General features: G+C 55.5%; 9 protein-coding genes across 9 annotated transcripts; 5 read left to right on the forward strand and 4 right to left on the reverse strand.

Annotated features, from left to right (window-relative positions):
• Positions 1 to 1,913: 1,913 nt before the first annotated feature.
• On the reverse strand, positions 1,914 to 3,399 carry C7974DRAFT_400319 (uncharacterized protein). Its single transcript, XM_046142489.1, has one exon. The coding sequence runs from the start codon at positions 2,991 to 2,993 to the stop codon at positions 1,983 to 1,985; it is 1,011 nt and encodes a 336-aa protein (XP_045993824.1). The 5' UTR covers positions 2,994 to 3,399; the 3' UTR covers positions 1,914 to 1,982.
• A 525-nt stretch (positions 3,400 to 3,924) lies between these two features.
• Positions 3,925 to 5,462, forward strand: C7974DRAFT_31912 (uncharacterized protein). The gene has a single exon (XM_046138694.1). The coding sequence runs from the start codon at positions 4,276 to 4,278 to the stop codon at positions 5,287 to 5,289; it is 1,014 nt and encodes a 337-aa protein (XP_045993825.1). The 5' UTR covers positions 3,925 to 4,275; the 3' UTR covers positions 5,290 to 5,462.
• Positions 5,463 to 6,156: 694 nt separating this feature from the next.
• On the forward strand, positions 6,157 to 8,017 carry C7974DRAFT_31896 (Endonuclease/exonuclease/phosphatase). Its single transcript, XM_046138682.1, has 3 exons — positions 6,157 to 6,847; positions 6,896 to 6,994; positions 7,038 to 8,017. The coding sequence occupies exons 1-3, from the start codon at positions 6,477 to 6,479 to the stop codon at positions 7,888 to 7,890; spliced, it is 1,323 nt and encodes a 440-aa protein (XP_045993826.1). The 5' UTR covers positions 6,157 to 6,476; the 3' UTR covers positions 7,891 to 8,017.
• A 1,598-nt stretch (positions 8,018 to 9,615) lies between these two features.
• C7974DRAFT_400324 (uncharacterized protein) lies at positions 9,616 to 10,240 on the forward strand. The gene has a single exon (XM_046142490.1). It carries the CDS (start codon positions 9,832 to 9,834, stop codon positions 10,051 to 10,053), a length of 222 nt encoding a protein of 73 aa, XP_045993827.1. The 5' UTR covers positions 9,616 to 9,831; the 3' UTR covers positions 10,054 to 10,240.
• Positions 10,241 to 10,327: 87 nt separating this feature from the next.
• C7974DRAFT_474372 (PAPA-1-like conserved region-domain-containing protein) lies at positions 10,328 to 12,988 on the forward strand (the record flags this gene model as incomplete). The annotated part of the gene is made up of 5 exons (XM_046146603.1): positions 10,328 to 10,512; positions 10,815 to 11,649; positions 11,742 to 11,969; positions 12,388 to 12,769; positions 12,948 to 12,988. Exons 1-5 carry the CDS (start codon positions 10,427 to 10,429, stop codon positions 12,986 to 12,988), a joined length of 1,572 nt encoding a protein of 523 aa, XP_045993828.1. The 5' UTR covers positions 10,328 to 10,426.
• On the reverse strand, positions 12,949 to 14,035 carry C7974DRAFT_400329 (uncharacterized protein). The gene is made up of 2 exons (XM_046142491.1): positions 13,644 to 14,035; positions 12,949 to 13,590 (listed from the first exon to the last, which is right to left on the reverse strand). Exons 1-2 carry the CDS (start codon positions 13,859 to 13,861, stop codon positions 13,437 to 13,439), a joined length of 372 nt encoding a protein of 123 aa, XP_045993829.1. The 5' UTR covers positions 13,862 to 14,035; the 3' UTR covers positions 12,949 to 13,436.
• A 1,405-nt stretch (positions 14,036 to 15,440) lies between these two features.
• On the reverse strand, positions 15,441 to 16,102 carry C7974DRAFT_378732 (uncharacterized protein; the record flags this gene model as incomplete). Its single annotated transcript, XM_046140423.1, has 2 exons — positions 15,441 to 15,817; positions 15,877 to 16,102. 2 exons carry the CDS (start codon positions 16,100 to 16,102, stop codon positions 15,441 to 15,443), a joined length of 603 nt encoding a protein of 200 aa, XP_045993830.1.
• Positions 16,103 to 17,176: 1,074 nt separating this feature from the next.
• C7974DRAFT_400330 (polysaccharide lyase-like protein family 4) lies at positions 17,177 to 19,567 on the reverse strand (the record flags this gene model as incomplete). Its single annotated transcript, XM_046142492.1, has 2 exons — positions 18,593 to 19,567; positions 17,177 to 18,544 (listed from the first exon to the last, which is right to left on the reverse strand). Coding segments are annotated over exons 1-2 (1,982 nt in total), but the record flags the coding sequence as incomplete, so codon positions are not given.
• A 21-nt stretch (positions 19,568 to 19,588) lies between these two features.
• On the forward strand, positions 19,589 to 21,306 carry C7974DRAFT_31975 (major facilitator superfamily domain-containing protein). Its single transcript, XM_046138724.1, has 2 exons — positions 19,589 to 19,907; positions 19,966 to 21,306. The coding sequence occupies exons 1-2, from the start codon at positions 19,723 to 19,725 to the stop codon at positions 21,269 to 21,271; spliced, it is 1,491 nt and encodes a 496-aa protein (XP_045993832.1). The 5' UTR covers positions 19,589 to 19,722; the 3' UTR covers positions 21,272 to 21,306.
• Positions 21,307 to 21,783: the final 477 nt, after the last annotated feature.

Below are 21,783 nucleotides of genomic sequence, written 5' to 3' on the forward strand. Positions count from 1 at the left end.
ATTGTTGTCTCGTCGCGCATATTGCTACATGCAGTAATCACGATGTTGCTGCAGCCTCACAGCGCTCAGATCCGCGTCCAGTCGTCCAGTTGCGAGAAATGCTCGGCCTGATCGCCGGAGGATCAGTTTGTCACTACGTCAGGGTGATGTGGGTTATATGCTGGGTTATGGAAACGTTTCAATCACCGTCAAGCGCTGATAAATGTTGGTCAAGACCGAGAAAACATTTGCGTTGCGTTCTTGTTGGTGTCAATGGTAGGTATAAAATACCTATTGTGAGATAGCACGTGGATCACCTTCGTTGAGTTGTAGGGCATAACTTCAAGACACCGTCTTAGCCTTGAGTCAGTAGACAGATCAGCGACGGCAGCAGCCGATCCAGGTGAAGGATTGCGTGCCATGCCAAAAAAGCAAGAGGTGCTGCTGAAGTCCGTTGGGAAAGCAAGTCCTCAGCGTGCGCATCACAATCATCACCTTAGCCAGCCAACACCACCAGATGCTGTTGCTCATTGACAATTTCTTTCCTTCTGCTCAAACATCTTCCTCACATACACCTAAGAATTGGCCCCCTAACACTTTAAGCCCTCAAGCCCGTTTCCCACAAGGCAGTCTTGCAAAGTAACGCACTCGAAGCGAGCAGCTCACAGCCAGTTTCATGTGAGGTTGGAGCACAGTTGCTTACGATATTATGACCAATATCTGTAGCGGTCACAGGCTGCGTTTACCCCCACCTCTGAGTAGCATTATATTGATGCGCAGGATTGCTGCATGCCATCCCTCACCCTGTGCAGCAACAAAGCTCATGGTGCCCAATTACAATCTATTGGAGGACATCAGTCAAGGTACCTGACAACTTCGCAACCCCGGCCCCGAGACCCTGACGACGGAAGCCGACATAGAGTTCACTCCGCCGGAGCCGCAAGACACCTCAAGCAGAGGCCGTGCTCGCCCGAGCTGCATAGGGCTGGAAGGGGAACAACGGCGGCAAAACGGCAGTACAGTTGTCGAGTAGGATTGACCGCCAACCCAAGCCCACGCATACCGACGTGTCCCTGAGCTCCCGGTCGCGTCTCGGAGACTCAACTGACATCGTACGATCACGCCATTTGTGGGGCACTGCTGGAGCTCTCTCACCGCATGCGCTCGCGGTGTGGTATTCATATCTGCTACCTAGATTGGTGGCTCTGACGGGCGGTGTCCTGCGGATGCTTAGCGTTGGTGTTGCGCGTGGGGTGTGACCGCGGAGATGGTTGATGCTATGCATCCTGGGTGCTCCTCTATGCAGATGGGTTCTGCCTGCTCTCATCCGGCCGAGTGACTGTCGCCGGTACTGGGTAGATTGGGTTGTCGCGAAGTACGAAGTATCTCCGTACTAGGGAGCGCTGGACGATGCAACCAGTACGGCTGAGCTGGTCGGCTTTGGGTGCAGTACCCGATACTAATGGGTTCCGAGTCTCTGTCGTGTTATGTCTATCTTTGGCTACATCCTTGTAGCATCTTTTGCTTCATTAAGGGGCGGCGATTGTCGTCTGCATTTGACTTGAGACTGAGTATCTCAGCCGCTATAGGGGCGATACGATTTCTTGAGTTGTGACTGAAGCATCTTACGGAAGTGCAATGCTAAATAGCTTTGACCGTCTCGTGAAAACCGTGTAAATGTGGTCGAAACGCTGTTGAGGTCTAGGACTTTTCAACACACCTCTATCTGGCTCTGTATGGCCAAGCAGATGTGATGGATACAAGTACTTCTAAGCTGACATTCACGTGTTTTTACACAATAACAACCGCCTTGATTGCCTCGAATCAAGGTGTTGTGGACCTGCTGAATGATACAAATGAGTAGCCAGAACTTGTACCTTGCGAGATATGTATAGGAGCACCATGCACCAACATCTGGGACAATCTGCACACAATGACTTTGTAGATCATAGTATTCATTTGCAATCCGGGAAGTTGCAAGTCTGTCACGAGCACGAATATCCTCAAGCCCCCTTTCCCTGCTTTTCTAACATCTTCCCTAGCTTATCCAGCCCTCCCAGTCCTTGGAAGCTCCCATCTGTCAAGTAGTCCGGCAAAATGCTGTCCATCTTACTGCTCACTTGAATAGTGCCTGCAGCACCACCTCTCCAGATCTGTGGCGGCGGACTGTCCGGGTTCTTCATCAAGTCCTTGACCACGTTCTTCGCCCACGCCTTCCTATCCTCCGCGTATGCTTCTGTCGTCTCACCGCTGATGATCTTCACGACTTCCTCCTTGATCGGCTGGTATGGTGAGTCCGCTGGAAGTTCGTACGGATTGGTCTTGTTCTCGCCAAAGTTCGATTCCAGAGAGCCGGTCTTGAGGTCCACGACTTTGATGCCGAGGGGCTCCAGCTCGATGCGCTGAATGTCGTTGAACATGGCCATTGCGGCTTTTGACGCCGAGTAGGCGGAGTGGTAGGGTGTGCGCAACACCGACGAGATCGAAGTGTTGTTGACGACAATGCTCTTGCGGCCTTTCTTTCCGGGTTCGGCGTTGGCTAGCAGGAGCGGGAGAAAGGCTTGCGTTGTTGCCACGAAGCCCCATACGTTTACGTCAAATAGCTGCTTCGCTTTATCGATGTCCAGATGCAGGAATGGCTGGTAGTGGCCGCCGCCGACGGAGTTTATCAAGATGTCGAGTTTGCCCTTGGTCAATTGTGTGATCTCTTCAACGAGAGACTTGATTGAGTCCGAGGACGTGACATCTAATGCTAGTGTCTTGATGCCAGCGGAAGACAGCGCAGCCATCTTTGATGTGTCGCGTGCTGCTGCGAAGACCTGCAGGTCGCTGTGTTTGTGTAGGGCGAGCGCGAGAGCAGAGCCGAGAGAGTCATCAGAACAGCCTGTGACTAGGACGGTGCGCGTAGCTGAAGACATTATTATCGAGCGCCGATGTAGGTTTTGTTTACGTTCGATACAAAGACGTAACGGCGGTTTGCCGTTGAGGTTCGATGAAGGAGGTTCTTGGCTCATGACGTTTTTTCCAGCCCTTACCAAGAGCGTCCTCTCGTTACGTACGAGCAACGGCTGTCATTCTGCCCTCTCTCGACATCGTTTGGCCTTGCGTTTCCATTGCTCTTTCTAAAGTCGATCATCAAATCTGGTAACTTGCGTACTTGTTCGACATCGTCCGCTACAGCGAGCGTTTCTCTGCCTCTTCGATCTCATCACTCATCTGCTAGCTTGTAGATGCCGTTGCGTAATCCCAAGTCGCACCCATGGATTTCGAATTTTCGGTCGAAATGGCGTGGATCTCATGAAGCCCGACTGCGATTGTTGTTGCGTGAACATACCTAGGTAGGATATGACGCACTTGTTTGGGTGATGATCGCTCGGCAAATGGCCCCTCTTTTTTGCGCTCTGCGTAACGACATCCGTATCATTCCGCACCGGTACGTATAACATGTTCCATGACAGCCATCCTGATTTTGATGGAAAATCTCAGCCTAAACGACATCTCAACAGCTGGACCTGACTGGGCAGTCATAAACTTTCTTCATTGATGGGCAGCCTAACCAGCCTCATGCAGGTACTACAATCAACAATTGAGTGGTAGGAGTCTTAATCGTGGCAATCTCTGATATGCCAATAGCTGGTTATTTTCAGGATGAAGAGCTCTAACAATCTCGTCTTCGGCGTTGTGGATGCAGCCCACAGCCTTCTTGGTCTTGCCAATTCGATCCGATATATGTTCACCTAAAAACCGGAACCTTGTCTGAACTTTTTCGGTCATTTGGAAGTATTGTGAGTATGACTCCAAATAGAATCATCTGGCAGAGTCGGGCCACGATCCATCCTATTTGCATGGATCTGATAGAGTCTTCCTAGCGGCATCCATCTTAGGTTTTGACTGAGAGGCACCTTCATCACTGGGCTTAATCAGAACATGGCATTAGACTGTTCTGTTCAGATGATCTAATCTACTTAGTTGGTAGAATATCCCAATGCGGCCCAATGCGGCCATCAAAGGCGATGTCAATTCAGGCACACGTCTCAGCATGGCAATTGGATATCCTCTGCGTTGCCCGGAGGCACATACTCTTTTCGTACAGTATCTCAGAACAAAGCCTTAAGACGATTCTAAGAATTTAAGGCATTCTAATGTGGCGCTGAGTAGGTTCTGGAAGGTTCTGACGCGAGTGAAAGAGACTCGTTTGTTTTGCGCTCGGATTCCACTCTCACTTAGCTTCCCACAGTCAAACTCGCAACCTTGTCTGGCCTCTCCTCACCCCCACCAACGACAACAAGCCGCACGATGGCATCAAGCTTTCGCAACGCTCGCGTTGAGAACCTACTCATACAATACGAGCAGCTCAAGCAATCGCAACAGGAGATCGTTGAAGCACTCAGAGATGAGCTCGCAAGCGCTCTAACGCAAACTGATCGCGCCACCACAGAGCTCAGAGCCACCCAATATGACCTTAATGCTACTCGATCTTCACTTCGAAGCAAGCAATGCGAGATCAGTAACTTGTCTTTGCAGAATGCGCGCCTCGAGAGAGACCTAGAGATATCTCGCTACCAAAACCACGACACGCGACAAGCGGTGGCTATAGAACAACAGGAGGGGAGCGAGGAGCGGTTGTTCAAACTTGACCCTGTAGACGCGACAATGCCACAACTCAGCGTCACTGATCAGATGCCACTAAGACGAAGCAAACGCACTCGCCTATCATCCGTCGGAGATCGCGACTTTACCACGCCATTGCCGACCAAGGGTAGTGAGCGCCTCATCGAATCTGATAGCCCCCAGGATTCCAAACGCCAAGATCTACACAGCGTCATTACAGGGCCAGGACGACCACTACTTCGTCTACCACACAAACGGGTCAACCCAAGTTATGGGCGTGAGGTAGACATCCCACATGTTCTCTGGGTCCAAGATAACAATCAATGGAGCTGGGTCAACTTCAACAGTCCCCCCTCAGGGGAGACTGCACTCAGCGAATGTTTCACAAAGATGGTTAACAGAACTATTCCGAAACGACTACGATGGGCAAAATTCACAAGGAATCGGAGCTCGTACAGGTTCGACCTCAAAAAGATGTGCATAAATGCTCACTTTTCGGGTAGCCGTCGAGCATGCACCTGGGTACAAGCTGCTGGGGACCAACAATGGGCTTGCGATTTGTGTATCAAGGGAAGACGGCCTTGTGTGAGATTCATCAAGCCCAGCCCCAACGAAGACTACGCAGCGGCTTGGTGTCCTCTTCCACCAGGAGAACGAGAAGGCAAGCAGCCTAATGAGCTCAGATTCTGGAGACGTTAGGGGATACGAGAAACACTGTAATAGAGAATATCAAGAAGAGGAGGCCATGTTTGCTTCTGCGTATGCGAGGCGAGGCGAGGAGCGGAGGGTTACAAACCGCATGGTATCAACGTCCTGACTTTCGACCCTTGCCATGTCGCCTGAGCTTCTCCAACGAGCGTTTTGGCAAACCTGGAGGATTCGCAGTGGTTCAAAGAGCTACATGCATAACACTCACTCCACCAACGCAATATGTATCGATCATTTGACCGCTGCTGTTACACTCCCCAGTCATTTCTGTGTTTGGCATAACATCGTGTCGGCGACGCTCATTCGGCGCTGTTTTAGCAATGCCCGGCACCGGAAATGTCTACACAAAACTGGACTCGGCGGTGGATGTTTCTTCATACGAAAAGACGCAGGGGCTGTGGATCTCCAACTACTATAAGCAGTGTTCGAGCGAAGACTGGACGCTACCACGGTCCCCATAGTATAACAATGCCTCCGGGAGGCTTAGACGTATTACCTAAAAAGACATACACGGATACTGAATCGAGTCAACTATAGGGACGCTTGGGTGCCGTAATCTACCTTCGTTTACATGTCCACCATAGAAAGTAATGGCGCATTGTCGCACGTAGATGCATTGTGTCCGCCTTTTTCCCTACGCAATAATCATATGTTTGTGCAACGAGTACTTGAGCTCCTCGTTGCTTCCTTCCCATAACACGGTGACGTCATACTAACTCCTCCATGCCAGATGTCAGCAGCCTGCATGTCACTGCTACCTGCCTTTTGCTCTCATACAATCTCCTGCCTATAAACCCCCGGCAAGGTGCCGGACCTATCGTATTGCGATCGCCGTTTGGCACATGCGCCTCTGCCCCTTGCCAATTGGTCCACTACTGCGGAGACGCTAGCTCACAACGACTATCTCGGTGTCTTGGCTCTTCATTCAAGGCATTGCGCCGTACGGGATCCTGCAGCAATCAATGCTGTTGCTGTATTCCACCGAGCGTGCGTCGACCTGCCTCTACAATTCGCCGATCTCAGTATGGCCCGCAAAACACCTCGGCTTCAGTACTCAAGGGTCCCGTAGTATGTGCTCCTGACGCGTTAACGATGCTTGAAAGCACATACATTGCGGGTGGTATATAGTCGAGTGTAGCGCTGCTCGTGAGAAAGTACAGACACAGTCTGCCGCCAACATGCCGTCCGCATTGTCCACACTCGTTTCGCTGCTGTTGGTCCTCCAGCCTGCTGTTGCCCAAACAGGGACCTTCAACACCATTACGTTCAATGTCGCCGGTCTGCCTGATCTTCTGAATGGCAACGATGTGCCCGGCGACAAGACGGTCAACACAGCGCGCATTGGCCAGCTCCTCACCGAGCATGATATCGACCTCATTCATGTCCAGGAAGACTTCAACTACCACGCTACGCTGTATGCGAACGACAAGCACCCGTACAGGACTGCGACTAGTGGAGGAGTTCCCTTTGGCAGTGGATTGAACTCGCTGAGCAACTTCCCTTTCACAGACTTTGAAAGAGTCAAGTGGAACACATGCAGCACCTTTGAGTAAGTCGCCTAGTGGATAGGGGTGGACCCAAACTGACAACCATGTAGTAGCGCGGACTGCCTGACGCCGAAGGGCTTTACCTTCATGAGAGTGAAGTTTGCAGAGGGTGTCTGGGTGGACGCATACAATCTGCATGCTGACGCTGGGTAAGTCCAGTCACCTGATCGTGAACGTGACTAACAACATCAGTACCACAGCCGCAGACCTGGCAGCCAGAGCGTCCAACCTCCGCCAGGTCTCAGACCACATCAAGACTAACTCCATCGGCAACCCCGTCGTCGTCTTCGGCGACTCCAACACCCGCTACACCCGCAAGGACGACATCCCCGCCATCTTCGCCACCGAGAATGGCATGAAAGACGTCTGGCTCGAACTGGTCAAGAACGGTGTCGCCCCCGTCGGCGGCAGCGAGGCCCTGCTCTGCACCAACCCCTCGCCAACCACCGCCTGCGAAACCGTCGACAAGGTGTGGTACCGCGGCTCCGCTGCGCTCTCGCTCCAGGCCACCACCTTCGACTACGCAGGCGACATGTTCCTGCAGGCCAACGGCAGCATCCTGAGCGACCACAACCCGGTGCTCGTCGACTTCGCGTGGACACTGCAGGGCGCGCTGCGCATCGGCGACGCGTACGGCGGCGAGTTCGGCACGTGGTTCAACGATCTGGACACGCTGAAGGCCGCGGGCTCGCCCAAGGTCGCGAGCGTCTCGCTGCGCGGGCAGAACCGCCTCGACGGCGTGTCGATCGGGCTAGCGTCCGGACAGACGCTGACGCACGGCGGTACGGGCGGCGCCGCGTCGTCGCTCACGCTGAATGCTGGCGAGACATTGACTGCGGCGACGTTGTGCCAGGGCGAGCGCGACGGCAAGACAAGGATCTTCTATGCGCAGCTGCGGACGAGCGCGGGCAGGAGTGTGGCCGCGGGAACGAAGACGAGCACGTGCGTTGAGCGGACTGCGGCGAGCGGGTACGCGTTTGTTGGGTTTGTCGGGCGGGCGGGCGACGAGGTTGATAAGCTGGGGTTTGTGAGCGTGAAGGTATGAGCGGGAGGTGTGAGCGTGAAGGCGTGAGCGGGGGAGTGTGAAGCTCCGGCCGTGGGTGACTGTCGACACCATCACTTTGTTAATAATTAATCAATGCTTCAAAATCGAACACACCTGGTGCACACTGTGCCCTCGAGAGCCCACCACCGTAATTCCACAGTGCCGTGCACTCCCTCCCACAAGCACCGTCCGCCCATACCCCTCGACACTGTGCACCCACAACCCTCCCCCTCGCACTCACCCCCCTCCCTTAAAATCCAGCCCATCTCAAACAAGCAGGCTCGAGTAGAACTCTCAACTAGTACAGGAAGCAGTGAAGCAACTCGATCCAACCACGCAGCACTATTCTATCAAGTCATCAAATCATCCAAGCAACCAGCCAACCAACTAACCAACTCAACTCAACTCAACTCAACTCAACTTAACTCAACTCACCCAAACGAAACGAAAAGAAACGCAGGAAATAAAGCACAATGTCTCCATCTCAGCAATCTCTCCTCGCAGACCTAACAGCCCACTACCTCGCCCTCGGCTACTCGCCGCGCACCGCGCACCGCCGGGCCGTCGACGCGCTGGGGGACATGCGGTGTGAGGAGGCGTATCGAGAGGACAGGCGGCGGTACCGCGAGAGCCGCGAGGGGCGTGAGGGGTATGCTGAGTACCCAGACTATCCAGAGTATCCGCACCGTCCGCACCGTCCAGGCCATTCAGAGCGCGAGCGCGAGCGCGCGCGTGAGACACACGCACAGGCAGACGCCGGGGGTTGTGCGTTCTGCGCCGACTGCGGGGACGCGTACGGGTCTGGGTACGCGGGTTCGGGTTCGGGGGAGCGGTGCGAGTCGCCCTCTGAGTACGCTTCTTCGTACGGGGCTTCTCCTTCTGGCTACACTTCTTCGTACGCATCTTCCACCGGCTACGCTTCCACTGGCCACGGGTCTACAGGCTACGCCTCCACCGCCCACACCTCCACCCACTCCGCCCCCTCATGCACCACCCGCGACCGCGACCGCAACCGCGACCGTGACCCCAACCGCGACCCTAACCGCGACCGTGACCCCTACCCAGACGCCCACGCACCCCACCCATCCCACTCCACAAGCGAACTCCTGGATCTCGCGGGCGAGGTGTACAGAGACTGGATCGCGCAGGGGGTGTCGCGGGGCGAGGCGCGGCGCGCGGCTGAGGCGTGGTTTTTTAGGCACGATGGGGCGGGGCGGGGTGAGGAGGCGTGTGGTTCTTCATCTCGGTCGAGCACGCAGGCTTCGGGTGGCTCACGTGGTTCGGGTTCCTCACATCGTTCGGGGGCTTCGGCGTTCGACTGGGCCGGTGTGCGCGACGCGCTTGATGAGGAGACTCGGCGGTCGGGGTCCTCGCGGGAGGGCTTCTTTGCTGGTGGGTCTGCAGACTACTCGTCGTCTTCGTCGCGGGGGTACCGCACTGAGGAGCGGCGGCCGCGGGGCGCGGCGGGGGCGTATGGTGCGCGGCCGGACTGGTATGAGCGCGCTGGGTCGCGTTCAGGCTCGGGTTCAGGCTCTAGCTCTGGTGGGCATACGGGCTCTAGCGGGCATACGGGCTCTTCTAGCAGTCGCTCGGGTACATACGACCGCTCACACTCCCACTCCCACTCCTCCTCCTCCTCCTCTGACCCCCGCAACACCCACTCCTCCCGCCCCCCACCCCCACCCCCCCAACCAACAGGCACCCTCCCCCCCACGCCCCTCTACACCCTCCTCAACATCCCGCGCACCGCAACTACCGCGCAGATAACCCAAGCGCACCGCGCGCTGTCGCTGAAACACCACCCGGACCGGGTGCAAGGCGAGGCGGCGAAGCGGGCGGCGACGGAGCGGATGGCGCGGATTAATCAGGCGCGGGATGTGTTGGTGGATGAGCGGATGCGGGGGTTTTATGATGCTACGGGGTTGATTGGGGGGGTTGAGGATGTTTAGGTGGGGGGTTGGGTGTGCTTCGTTAGATGTGCTTCGTGAGGTCTACTTCTGGATTTGCTGGATCTGCTGGATCTGCTTCGTTGGATCTACTTCGTTGGACTCACTTCATTGGGTCCGTTTGGGTAAGTGGTGTGGTGTTTTGATTCATGTTGGAAAGGTGCTGGCGGGTTACATTGTATCAAGTACTGTAGTTATCCTGTTTTACGGTGTTTAGTTTCAATGGAGTTGTCAGACTACTATTGGGTTCTATCAGTTCAAGTGGTGTGTGCTGTGATGTTTACACTGTGGTGTTGGTTCAATAAGTAGTCAGATCGAATGAGTGCTGTATCCAATGCCGACACAATGCAATGGCGATGAAAGGTGACATGCAAAGGCGATTGAAGATGATGTGCAAAGGTGATGAAGGACATGCAAGGGTAGTCAGCTACAGGTGTAGTTGAGGTGAGTGCCGAGGCACGGACGCGCCTTGCCGCATTCGACACTCATTACAAGACGACGAGCTTCAGATATCGCAGCAACTCCACCTGGCCAGGCCGGGCTCCGTCGCATCCCACCACGGCTCTCGCTGGATCCCGCGGCCGCCTGCCATGACGGACCGCGCAGCCAAGCGCCTGCGGCGGCTCAGCACCGAGTACGAGACGTCGGAGGATAACCACGAGTGGAACACCAGCAGGTATGTGGCTGATCCCCAGCAGCAGCGCGCCGTGTCGCTACGCGCCGCGCAGAGACAGGCGGCCGGCGGAGAGTCAGCAGCCGCAGCGCCCGCAGCCCGCAAGCCCACCAGCCAATGCAGCGCGCCAGCTCTGTGCCACCCGTGAACCCCTGCGCGCATCCAGCAGCGCGTCTGACGCCATTGCCTGCTCCTGCGCCGCCTGCTCGCCGCCTCCACTGCCTCTGCGCCGCCTGCCTCCACTACCCTCCGCCTACCACCATGCCCCGCCTCCGCACCCGCGCTGCGCCTAACCCGCCCCCCAGTGCCCCGACCGCCTCGTCCACCCGCCCGCGCCGTGGCACCGCCGGCCGCGGCGATGCGCCCGCCACCATCCAGCGCTCGTCGCCCGAGGAGACGCGCCAGACGCTGTCGCTGACGGTCAAGTCGTCGCCCACCAAGCTGCGCCAGGCCACGGGCGCCCCCGCCGTGAGCAAGGGCAACCTGAGCCGCACCAACATCGTCTCGGGCAAGCGCGCCTCGCGGAGCAGCCGCGTCGTGCACGAGGTCGACAGCGAGGACGACGCGAACGAGGACGACGTCGACGACGCCGATGCCATGGACCTCGATGACGACGACGACGAGGAGGACGCCGACGGCAGCGACGACGACGACATGGACGCCGAGGGCGACGAAGACGACGACGAGCCCATCGCCGTGCCCGTCCACAAGCCCGTCCCCGTCGCCCCCAAGCCCAAGATCAGCCTCACCAAAGCCCAGGACGCCGTCGAAGCCAAGGAGCTCGCCCTGTCCGACGACGACGACGAGCTCAGCGACCCCGACTCCTCGCTCGACGAGCTCGACGACGCCGAGGGCGACGACGACGACGCCGAGGGCGAAGACGACGACGACCTCGCCGGCCCGGAGCCCGACGTCGAAATGGACTCGGACGACGACCTCAGCGGCCAGCCCCCCGACCTGACCAAGCTGACCCGCCGCCAGCGCGCCGTCCTCGAGCAGGAGGAGGACGGCTCGCTGCTGGCCCTCAGCAACGAGGCGCAGAAGAAGAAACACCTCACCGCCGAGGAACACGCCATGCGCCGCGCCGAAATGGCCCGCCGCCGCAAGAATCTGAGCGAGAAGCGGAACGAGGAGGAGAAGGTCCGTCTCTCACCCTGTCATTTCCAGACCCTACTACCCACACCCCACCATATCTAGCATTTATATTTATCCCACACTAACCCACCCACCAGCTCGACACCATAAACCGCCTCCTCAAGAAACAGCCCCCGAAGCGCGGCCGCAAATCCACCGCCGCCGAGCTCGACGAGTCGGGCCAGGAAATCGAGAGCGATGCTGACCGTGCCAATCCGCTGTTTGTGCGCTACGTGCAGAACGCGAAAGGCGTGTGCGTGGGCGTGCCCGAGGAGTGGCTGGGCGCGCCGGTGGGGAGGGTGTTTGCGGGGGATGTGGTGAAGGGTGTAGGAGGGGAAGGGGGAGGGGGAGGGACGTGGGGAGGGCGGATGGTTGAGGAGGTCGTTTAGGGGTGTATGAAGTTGGGATGACAAGGAAAGGAAAGGCGGAGTATAAGGAGGGCGTGTAAGAAGCAGTGTAATACCATTTCCGTCCCGTCACGAATACAGACGGACCCCTGATATCCAGGACTCCCCCACAGACCCGTTTCACAGCCCGCGAACTGTGAATCAGACAACCTATCCCACTCTCTCCTCTCTCCGTCTCTTAATCCCCGGGGGGGGGGGGGGGGGGGGGGAGCTTACACGACCCAGGTCCCTCATCCCGCGCCCCGCCACGCACATCCACGCGCAAACACGCGCAGAGCCTCGTACCGCATCCACACACACAGCCTGCGGAACTGGGTAGCTCTGCGCTGTGATCTAGTTGCTGGTGGGCTGTGATACACCGTCGACACACCGCCGATCGAGAGGGGTGGTGGTGGTTTGTTTGGTGGTTTGTTTGGTGGAGGAGGTGGTGGTGGAGGAGGAGGAGGAGGAGGAGGTAGAGGAGGAATTGGAGGAGGTAGAGGAGGAATTGGAGGAGGTAGAGGAGGAATTGGAGGAGGTGGAGGAGGAGGAGGTAGAGGAATTGGTGGAGGTGGAGGACGTGGAGGAGGTGGAGGAGGAGGAGGTAGAGGAGGAGGAGGAGGAGGAGGAGGAGGAGGAGGAGGAGGAGGTAGAGGAATTGGCGGAGGTGGAGGAGGAGGAGGTGGAGGTGGAGGAGGAGGTGCAAGACAAGACGAGTGTAAGGCAAGTGCAAGGCAAGTGTAAGGCAAGTGTAAGACAAGTGTAAGCGATACTCCTATTCATACACTACAAAGCCTGCCTGTCTGCCAGAACTCTATACTTCTCCCCCAACTCCTCTTGCGCAGCCTAAGCGCCTAAGCGCCTGAGCATGTCTTCCTCGTACCTATGTACAATGCAGTATACACATGGTGTTTATAGGCTGCAATAGTGATAGCAGTAGCGAACCGGGGTTTGCTTAGGGGGGGGCGGGTTGTCTGATTAGGCTCGGGTAGACGGTGGATTGGCAGGCTGCGGAACTGTTGGAATAAGAGAAGAGAAGGGAAGTTGTGGTCTGCGGTGGCGCATGCAGCTTCCGGTTGTTGTTTGCGGTCTGAGATGGAGATGGAGGTGTGCACGGGAGAGAGAGATAGTGTTTGTGTGGAGGGGGCGGGGGGCACCAGTTTCAAGGTTGAGTTCCGCGGTTCTTGTTGCAGACGCGCTGTTTCACTGTTGGGCGACGGTTTGGTATCCCCCTGGACGGATAGTCGCTTGCGATCTGCGATGCGGGTGGGTTCCAGTGGAGGTACATGTCACTGCTTTCGCTTGATCCGGCCAATGGCGATCAATAGAGTGATTGGCAGTGACGATTGGCAGTAGAAAGAGGAAGTAGCAATTGACAGCAGTGATTGATTTCAGAGAGACAAAGCCTTATGGTTCCCGTCCCGTTTGGATAACGGCTCGATCAATGTGGAAGTTGTAATGGTGATATGTAGTGACCGGGGGCCGCTGCCATGGCTCCTGGACGAATGGGTCTGGACGAGTAGGAGGATGTGGACCGAGTGGAATCAGCGAGTGGGCTGCTGTTAGAATTAGCCTAATACTAGTATCGACAAGATATGGTTAGGGGCCGTACAGGTGCCTCGCCATCTGAATCGGCGGCAGATAGTAGGCCAGGCAAGACTAACTACGCAGCATATAACTGCTACAACAATAGCTGTTAGGCCTAGAATAGCTTCTGTAGACCATGGATTGTTTAAGAAGTTATCCTGAGATTGTGGTGGGTTTGTTGTTGGGAGAGCGTGAATAGACGTGGAGAGGAGTATAAGAAATGTAAAGTGCTGAATGCTAGCCATCAAGAGCTTAATATCTAGCAGGGTGAATGCTCCTAAGGTGGATATATGTTATTGAATTGACAAACAAGACGTTCTAAGGACGGTGGAGAAGATCAGACCAGAGGAGTAGTAGCAGTGAACGACTTGAGCTGGAGAACATTATTCCAGCACGGTAAGGCATACTTAAGTATCTTGTTGTAATTGTGTGACAGGTTGTTCGTGGCTTGCGCTAGCGTACTGGTGTAACTCCTCTGGATTGGCTGAACTCAAGTATGATGACTAGCGCTATCCTAAAATTGGTAGTCCAGTACTTTGACGCTTGCAGCTTGGTCCCAATTATCAATGCAGCGCCAGTCACTAGTTCAAAGTCCAATGTGCGGCTTCGACGCTTGGTCGTTCTATTGTCTGCATCTCCAGCGCAACAACACGAGAGCCATAGGAAAACCCCTCTCAAACCTCAGAGTAACATACTGACATAGGTTTGGTTCTATTTGCTTGTATCGCACATGCGACCCACCAGCCTCTGCGAAACGTCAACCTCGATCCGTGCTCCGATGCATCAACAGAGAATCGAAAAGGCGTGAGCATAAAGCACGCAGTCGAGCTCGGTATGAATAATTTATCCTGTATTGCTACTTAATGGTCATGCAACCCGTGCAATTTAGTCTTGAACCGTAGCCTCGTCTTCTATGCCAGAGCACACCTCTCCATGCCTGCATCTCATGCCTGTATGCTAATCCGCTCACGTTTTGCGTGAGGCCTCTCTAGGTGCATCGTGGAAGGCTATGACTACGTAAAGAAGGAGGCTACTGTGAATACTGCAATACCCCATTCTCAGACCCAGACAACCTGCGTACCGGGCGACTGGCTTGAAATGCAGCGCCCATGTGAGCGCGTAACGAGTGACCTGGCGAATGCAAAGTGCAATCCGGCTGCGCCATCAGCACCGACGGCGTCGCTTAGAGTGAAGTCTCAGCAATGGTAAAGCCTCAGTAGTCAAGTCTGGTCAAACATATACCTCCTTCTATCCTTTTCATCAACCTTGAAACAGTGTTGTCTTGCCTTCTGCTATGAGCATGTCGTGATGGGGATCGCGGCTTCGGTGGCGTTTACGACTCAGTGTGCGAATGCAGGTGAGTCAATGTGGATGAAGGTGGGTGTGGGTGGGTGTATGAGAGCGTGATGTTGCTGGTTTGTACATCAGGATGCTGGCCTGCTAAAACATCGTGCTTCTCCGTCCCTCAGTGCAGCCTAGGCACTTGCATGTGTCATACTCAAACGTGGTTTGGTCTCTTGATAGGTAGTATTTGTGGACTGCTATGATGATACCAAAGAGAGGTTACGCGCGTGCAGGGGGTGGTAGTTGTCTGGTTCTGGTGGACTGAGGTTGGACAGGTGGTTTGTTGGACTAAGAGGTAGGGGGAGGAGACAGGGGGAGCGTCAACAGATGGGGGTGTCACGGTGCTATCTACCGCTTCGTGTGTGGGACTCGAGTGTTTGAGTGCGAGTTGGGGTGCGGGTGGTACTGGTCGTATGCTGGGATCCAGCAGCGTCTTGCGCAAGCACTTTCAAAGAGCTTGACGCAAGGTTTACCTGCAGATTAAGCACGACTCGACTTCCTCACTCCTGCTGCCGACAGGCTTGTTACACTGTTAGATGGAACCGGTTCATCGTGGTGGCTTCCGGCTTGCGACGCGGGTCTAGGTAGTGATGGTGTGCTTTGCTCCTTGCGCTCAGCGTAGCTTATCACGAATAGTAGAGTGGGGGAAGTAGCGAGTAGCAGTAGCGGCTGACAGTGGTGATCAGTATTAGAATTCAGTATCAGTGAGATGATGCTCCACGAATCCCCCCCCATCAGGATATCCGCCCGGTCAACACGGACGTAGTAGTGGTGGTGCGCGATCACGGGGTGCTGCAGCCAGGGCTGCTGGCCGAAAGAACCAGGCACATATGCCGACTGTGGAAGCAGTGATTGGGCTGCTGCTAGGGTCAGCTATCTCGTGCCAACACTGGAGAGCTTTGTGTAGGGGACGCACAAGCACGACGCCATCTATATCGTTGGAAGACTGTAGGACAGGCAAGACTAACTATGCAGCATATGACTGCTACTACAATAGCTGCTAGGCCTAGGATGGCTTCAGTAGACCATGGATTGTCTGAATTGTCTTGGGATTGTAGTGGGGTTGTTGTTACGAGGGCGTAAGTGTGCGTGGAGAAGAGTATGAGGAGTATAGAATGCTGGATGCTAGCCATTAAGGGCATAGTGTATAGCAAGGCGAATGCTTGTAAGGCGAATGTAGATTAGTGGAATGATGAGGACAGCAAAGATGATTTGGATTGAATAAGCAGTGTTGGTTAAGCGTCTCGAACTTATAGCTGTCTTGGACTAGGTTGTTTTAATGTCCGTTTAATTACTTCGTAGGGCACTCACATTGACAGGGATTCCACTGCCGTGTATGCACGACTGCGCCACGGTCCGTGATTGGGCCTTGAGCTGTGTTGGTCTCGCTAGCGCTATTTCTTACTGGTCCCGGGCGCTGGACTGCGTGTCAGCATGGAGTGCAATGGACCAATGTGGAGCGGAACGCACATAAATGGCGTCCTTGGCGTATAGTACCTATACCATCGTCATGAGCCAAAGTCGGCCAAATGTCTCGCTTGCTTCTCCCAGAACGTCAGCACTGCATCCAGTCTGATCGCCAGCCTGGTGGATATGTATGTGCAAGGTAGCTAGGTTGCGAGCGCGGACAAAGGTTTAGTACGAATTGTTCATACTGTATTGCTACTTGACAGTCATGCAAACCATTCAATCTGGTCCTAGTCTCTAGTCTCGTCTCTCATGCATGAGCACTCACCTCTCTATGTCGGAAACTTATCTCTGCTGCGCCCATAGAGCCTCGATATCTGTACCAGCCGGGTTGTCAGGAGAGTGCAGTTAAAAGCTTCCCTTCATTAACTAGGATCTAAGAGTTGATATAAATGCTAAGTGAGCTATTGAGACATAAGCATAACGGCGTCGCCAGAAACGACGACACTGAGTCACAGCCGTGAAGCGTTCATCCCCGGTACCAAGGGTGGAATGCGAAGCACAGTTGGCTCGGAACAATGGTTTGCGCGATGAACGATCTGGTTACTTGCCTTAGTGCGCAAGAGTAATAAGTCTTGAGCTCTCAGCAAGACATTCAACACCCCCTTGCCCTGAACGTCACCTCCCGCAACCAAGTTCCGCTACAAAGTTAAACAACACAAAATCACTGGCACTCCCCAACGAGCATCACGCATCACGCATCACGCAAGCGGAAATCAACATTCACACAAAACATATACAATGAATAACCAGTCTACCCGCAGGGCCGCGCCCCAATCCGCTACTTAACCTCCAACCGCAGCGCATCGTACTGCACATACAACGCCTCAGGCAACACCGCACTCTCGTAGTTGCCCCCCTTGTACGGCAGACTCAGCACCACCTCGTTCTCACCCTCCTTCAACAACCCCGCCTCAAACACAAACTTGTGCGCGATATTGTAGCACACGACCGCAGACCGCACGGCGCACGAGCTCGAGTGGTGGTACGGGATGATCCAGGGCTGCAGGTCCTTCCCGTTGACGTTGACGGTGTAGGGCAGGTTTGCGTACGGCTCGCTCGCGTTGAAGACATCGGTGTTGCCTGCGGCGGATTTGGCGCCCGCGAGCTGCACGGTCAGCGTCGCGGTTTTCTTGTGCTTGAGGGCCGCGGCGCTGGTGTCGAACAGGAGCGTCCAGTTGTTGATGTTCTCGTACTCCGGGACCGGGCGCACGTAGTTGCCCTTCCCGCCCACGAAGCTCCAGTGCACGTAGTTGAGCGCGGTGGCGGGGTCGTCGCGGCCGATCTTGTAGGTTACGCCTGAGGGGAACTCGGTCGGGAAGTCGTAGGCTGCCCAGTACAGGCGGTATTCCTCGGTGAGGAGGGGGTGTGTGGGGGACTGGGCTGTGCCGTGGCGGTACTCGCCTGAGGATTTGTCCGGGGTGCCGATGCGCCAGAGTTCTGTGCCGGCGCTTTCGGGGGACCACTTCGCCTTGACGGAGGTCGGTTTGCCGGCGGTGACTTTGACGTTGTCTTTGGTGTAGTCGCCGAAGATGCCGTCGGCGTAGACGGTGAGGCGGTAGTTGCCGGCCTTGACGCGGTCGATGCTGACTTTGCCGTTCGACGGGACTTCGGCCCAGTATTGGTAGGCCTTGGTGTCGAAGACGTTGTCCTGGAAGTCGACGCCGCTCTGCGCGAGAACAGCGATCGCGTTCTTCGCGCCCTTGGGGAGGTCGATGTCGGCCTTGAACGTGCCGCGACCAGCTGCAGTGATCAAATTGGGGACGTGCTTGGCAATGGAGTCGTAGAACTTCGCGTTCCAGTTCGGCTGGAGACCGTACTGGTCGGCGTCGGCACGCAGCTCATCGAGAGAGCCGCCTGAGTTGAAGTGGTAGTATTGCGGCCCGAAAGTCCGGTCGAAGCCGTGAGTGATGTTGGGGGTCTGGTCGCCGTGATGGTTGCTGCTGATGTAGTTGTAGACGATTCCATCGACGACGAGGTCCGAGTGCAACGGGCCACCGAAGTAGGTCTCAACTGTGTTGTGCACCATCCATGCACCATAGGTTGTTCCGTTGTTGCTGCCGGATCCGTCTGCCCACATGCCGTGAGACTTGTGCTTCCTCCAAGTGTCCTGGAACCTATTTTGAATTAGTACAGAGATGTGATCTGATGTTTCGGCAACTTACGTGTACTTGGTGAAGTAGTCACCGACGCCCTTCACGTAAGGGTCTTCTTTGTTGGGAAGATACCATGTAGCATCCTGCACGACCACCTGACCGTCGGTATCCGGCCTCGGGGCATCGAAGTTCTCGTTGGTCACGAAGTGAGTGAACAGCGGCGGGTCGTGGTTGGGCCTGAACATGGTCCTGAGCTCCTGCAGGTTGCGCAGAACCGGCGCAGTCTCGTTGTAGTACGCAACACGACTGAACGTGTGCAGACCTGTCTCGCCGTCCCTCAGGAACCAGTACTGCTCGAGACGCTGACCAGTTGGAGCGTACGTCTCGCCCATGCTGATGCCGCCGTATCTCACACCAGTCGCGTCCGTGCCGTTGAACAGCTGGTAGTCGACCTTGCTACCGCGGCCGGGTGTCCAGAATCCAGACGGGGTGCAGTAGCAATCCAGATACGGTCCCACGCCGGTGTTGCCATTCTCCTTACCCAGGAGGTTCTGGCCGTCGAGCGTGAGCAGGTTAACGTAGCCACGAGACTTGCTGACTCCCGCAACGAGGCGGTCGTTGGAGATGGTCAGACTGCTGTTGTTCTCCGAGACCTTGAGCGCAGCCCATGTTGACGATGTCAACGACAGCAAGGCTGTGGTTGCAAGAGTGGAACGCATGGTTGAAACAGCGGCTGAACCGTAGACAGTGCGGATAGCAGGCCCCCATGGCGCATATGCCCCATGTTTATATCCCCAACCCCAGAATTTTATCCGGTAGACGGGAGAACTTCATGGGGATTCAGGGGCAAATTGGCCTTGTATCCCATGACATCCGGGGTAAATGAGGGGATGGCAATTTCATATCGGGGATTCGGTGTGGATGCGACCGAGCCGAGGAGCGCACGTCTGTCGCACGGCCTCAGCCTCCGAGAGCGCATCCCAGCGGAGCGTGTTAGCCTGATGAAGAAGTCGGTGATTTTGGCATCTCTATGTAGATAGTCAGGTGGTTGTGGAGATGAAGATAAGAAGACCCACAAACACCACGCGCAAGCGCGTGACAGGGTTACGTCATCCATGTCGTGATACCCCATCGATGCGCAACGAGGCGTCTACACGCAGCACTTCCAGCAGCAGCTTCGTAAACATCTTGTTGCAGTGATGACGGCCTCCACCGAGATCGTGAGGGAGGACTCGCCGCTCCTGCGGGTTGATGAGGGGTCTAATGTCGTTACCTTCGGCCATGACGACCAAGAAGACCCACGCAACTGGCCTTCGCTGCGCAAATGGCTGATGGTAGCAGCCATTATACCCATTGATCTCAGCGTCAGTTGGGGTGCTTCAGGGTAGGTGGATTGAGATTTGGTGTGTACTATCGGTTTACTGATACCTAGGTACGCATAGGTTCTCCCCAGTCGCTGGCGATTTCGCAAAGGACATGGATGTTCCAGCTCACGTCGCCACCTTAGGATTGAGCATGTACATTCTAGGTCTGGCTTTTGGACCAATGACGCTGGCGCCACTATCTGAATACTACGGACGACGACCGGTGTACATCTTTTCTTACGGCACTTTCTTGCTGCTACTACTGGCAACTACCTACGTCGAGAGCCTTGTGCCTTTCCTCGTGCTGAGACTGCTTTCTGGATACTTCTCGTCTACCACCATCTCGAATTTCGGCGGCACCATCGCTGATCTTTGGCACCACAATGACACCGGGCCTGCAATGTCGTGGTTCTTGTGGGCTGCCACAGGCGGCTCGCCCACGGGCTTCGTGCTTTTCTCATTCATCGCGCATGGAAGGACGTGGCATGAAGTGTTCCGAGTCATGTTCTTCATTTGCCTCTCATTCTGGATCATCCTGGTCATCGCATTATATTCTCTTGGCGAGACTCGGCACAGTGTTCTTATACTGAAGAAGGCGAAGAAATTAAGACAAAGCACTGGAAATGATGCGATCGAAGTTCCAGACGAACTGAAGCAGCGGGGACCCAAGCAGCTATTCGGCACAGCACTTGCTCGACCTTTCCGCTTCCTGGGGACGGAAGCTATCGTGCAATTCGGTGCGTTGTATAACGGTTTTCTTTATGGTCTCTCCTTCCTATTCAACGGAGCATTCCACATGATCTTCGGGCCCAGCGGCTACGGCTACGATACTATCGGGATTGGCATCTGCTTTCTGGGCATCGTGTTCGGCATCTGTTTTGGCCTCTTCACGAACATATTCCAAGAGCGGTACTACCAACGGCAGGTAGCAAAGTCTGGTCAACGCGATGTTCCAGAAGCACGAGTGTACCATGCCAAGCTGGCTGCTCTGGTGTTGCCCATCTCGTTGCTTGCATTCGCCTTCACAGCCACTCCAGATGTCCACCCGTTCTTTCCGGTCCTTGCATCCGCCTTTTGGGGCTGGTCGTTCTACTGCCTCATCCTGATGACTTTGACATACACGGAAGACGCCTACAAGACTTTCTCGGCATCAGGTCTCGCAGGTGTGGGATTGGTACGTAACCTGGCTGGCGCTGCATTCCCGCTTCTGGGAAGGAGCTTGTTTCTGGGCGTTGGCACAAGGAACGCTTGCCTTGTTCTGACTGGCCTGGCCGTTGTTTTGGCACCAATACCTTTTGTACTGGAGAGGTACGGAGTATCACTCCGCAAACGCAGCCCATGGGCCACGGCGCACGAGGACGAGAGCGACGACGAGGAAGCATGAGGCAAGAATTTCTTGACACGTTGATTCATGATGCTACGATTGGTATCTCTTTGTGGCAGCTGCCGCCTACTATATATCACGCACGGGGCACACGCTCCGTTGAGCTTCTTTCGCGGCGGCACGATATTGCACGTGTTCCAAATACTCACCATCTACAACGTATATCTGGTATAGACCTGCCCCTGAGTACACCTGGAACACTTCGGCTCGAACACCGCGGACACTTGGACCGCTCTCCTGCCCGGGAGTAAAGTCGACTGGCGGTTTCCACGGGTACGGTCGTCGACGACGTACGGCCATGTCGGCCAGCGCCCCTGTTTGGTGCCCGGGTATGCAGAGGGGAGACTGGGTATAGGAGCATATTAAAGGTCTTCAACGACCGTTCAGGAGCGATCCAGGATGAACGATTTGTACCGACTTGCTGAGAATCCTGGTCTGGTGGTGCTCGCGGTGGAGCTCTATGTCCTCAGCCACTGGACAATCATACTCTACCTGCTAGATATAAGAGTAAA

This window comes from Boeremia exigua, assembly GCF_020726555.1.
Source record: "Boeremia exigua strain MPI-SDFR-AT-0100 chromosome Unknown C7974scaffold_10, whole genome shotgun sequence".
Lineage (NCBI taxonomy): Eukaryota > Fungi > Ascomycota > Dothideomycetes > Pleosporales > Didymellaceae > Boeremia > Boeremia exigua.

What these genes read in the sequence shown, in the direction of transcription:
- C7974DRAFT_31912 (XM_046138694.1), top strand. Translation starts at nt 4,276, where the DNA reads ATGGCATCAAGCTTTCGCAACGCTCGCGTTGAGAACCTACTCATACAA.
- C7974DRAFT_400329 (XM_046142491.1), bottom strand. Translation starts at nt 13,861, where the DNA reads ATGGCTAGCATTCAGCACTTTACATTTCTTATACTCCTCTCCACGTCT. An exon ending in CGATTCAGATGGCGAGGCAC is followed by an intron (nt 13,591 to 13,643) that starts CTGTACGGCCCC and finishes GCTAATTCTAAC; the next exon opens with AGCAGCCCACTCGCTGATTC.
- C7974DRAFT_31975 (XM_046138724.1), top strand. Translation starts at nt 19,723, where the DNA reads ATGACGGCCTCCACCGAGATCGTGAGGGAGGACTCGCCGCTCCTGCGG. An exon ending in GTCAGTTGGGGTGCTTCAGG is followed by an intron (nt 19,908 to 19,965) that starts GTAGGTGGATTG and finishes AGGTACGCATAG; the next exon opens with GTTCTCCCCAGTCGCTGGCG.
- C7974DRAFT_400324 (XM_046142490.1), top strand. Translation starts at nt 9,832, where the DNA reads ATGTTTAGGTGGGGGGTTGGGTGTGCTTCGTTAGATGTGCTTCGTGAG.
- C7974DRAFT_400319 (XM_046142489.1), bottom strand. Translation starts at nt 2,993, where the DNA reads ATGAGCCAAGAACCTCCTTCATCGAACCTCAACGGCAAACCGCCGTTA.
- C7974DRAFT_31896 (XM_046138682.1), top strand. Translation starts at nt 6,477, where the DNA reads ATGCCGTCCGCATTGTCCACACTCGTTTCGCTGCTGTTGGTCCTCCAG. An exon ending in AACACATGCAGCACCTTTGA is followed by an intron (nt 6,848 to 6,895) that starts GTAAGTCGCCTA and finishes ACAACCATGTAG; the next exon opens with TAGCGCGGACTGCCTGACGC. An exon ending in AATCTGCATGCTGACGCTGG is followed by an intron (nt 6,995 to 7,037) that starts GTAAGTCCAGTC and finishes TAACAACATCAG; the next exon opens with TACCACAGCCGCAGACCTGG.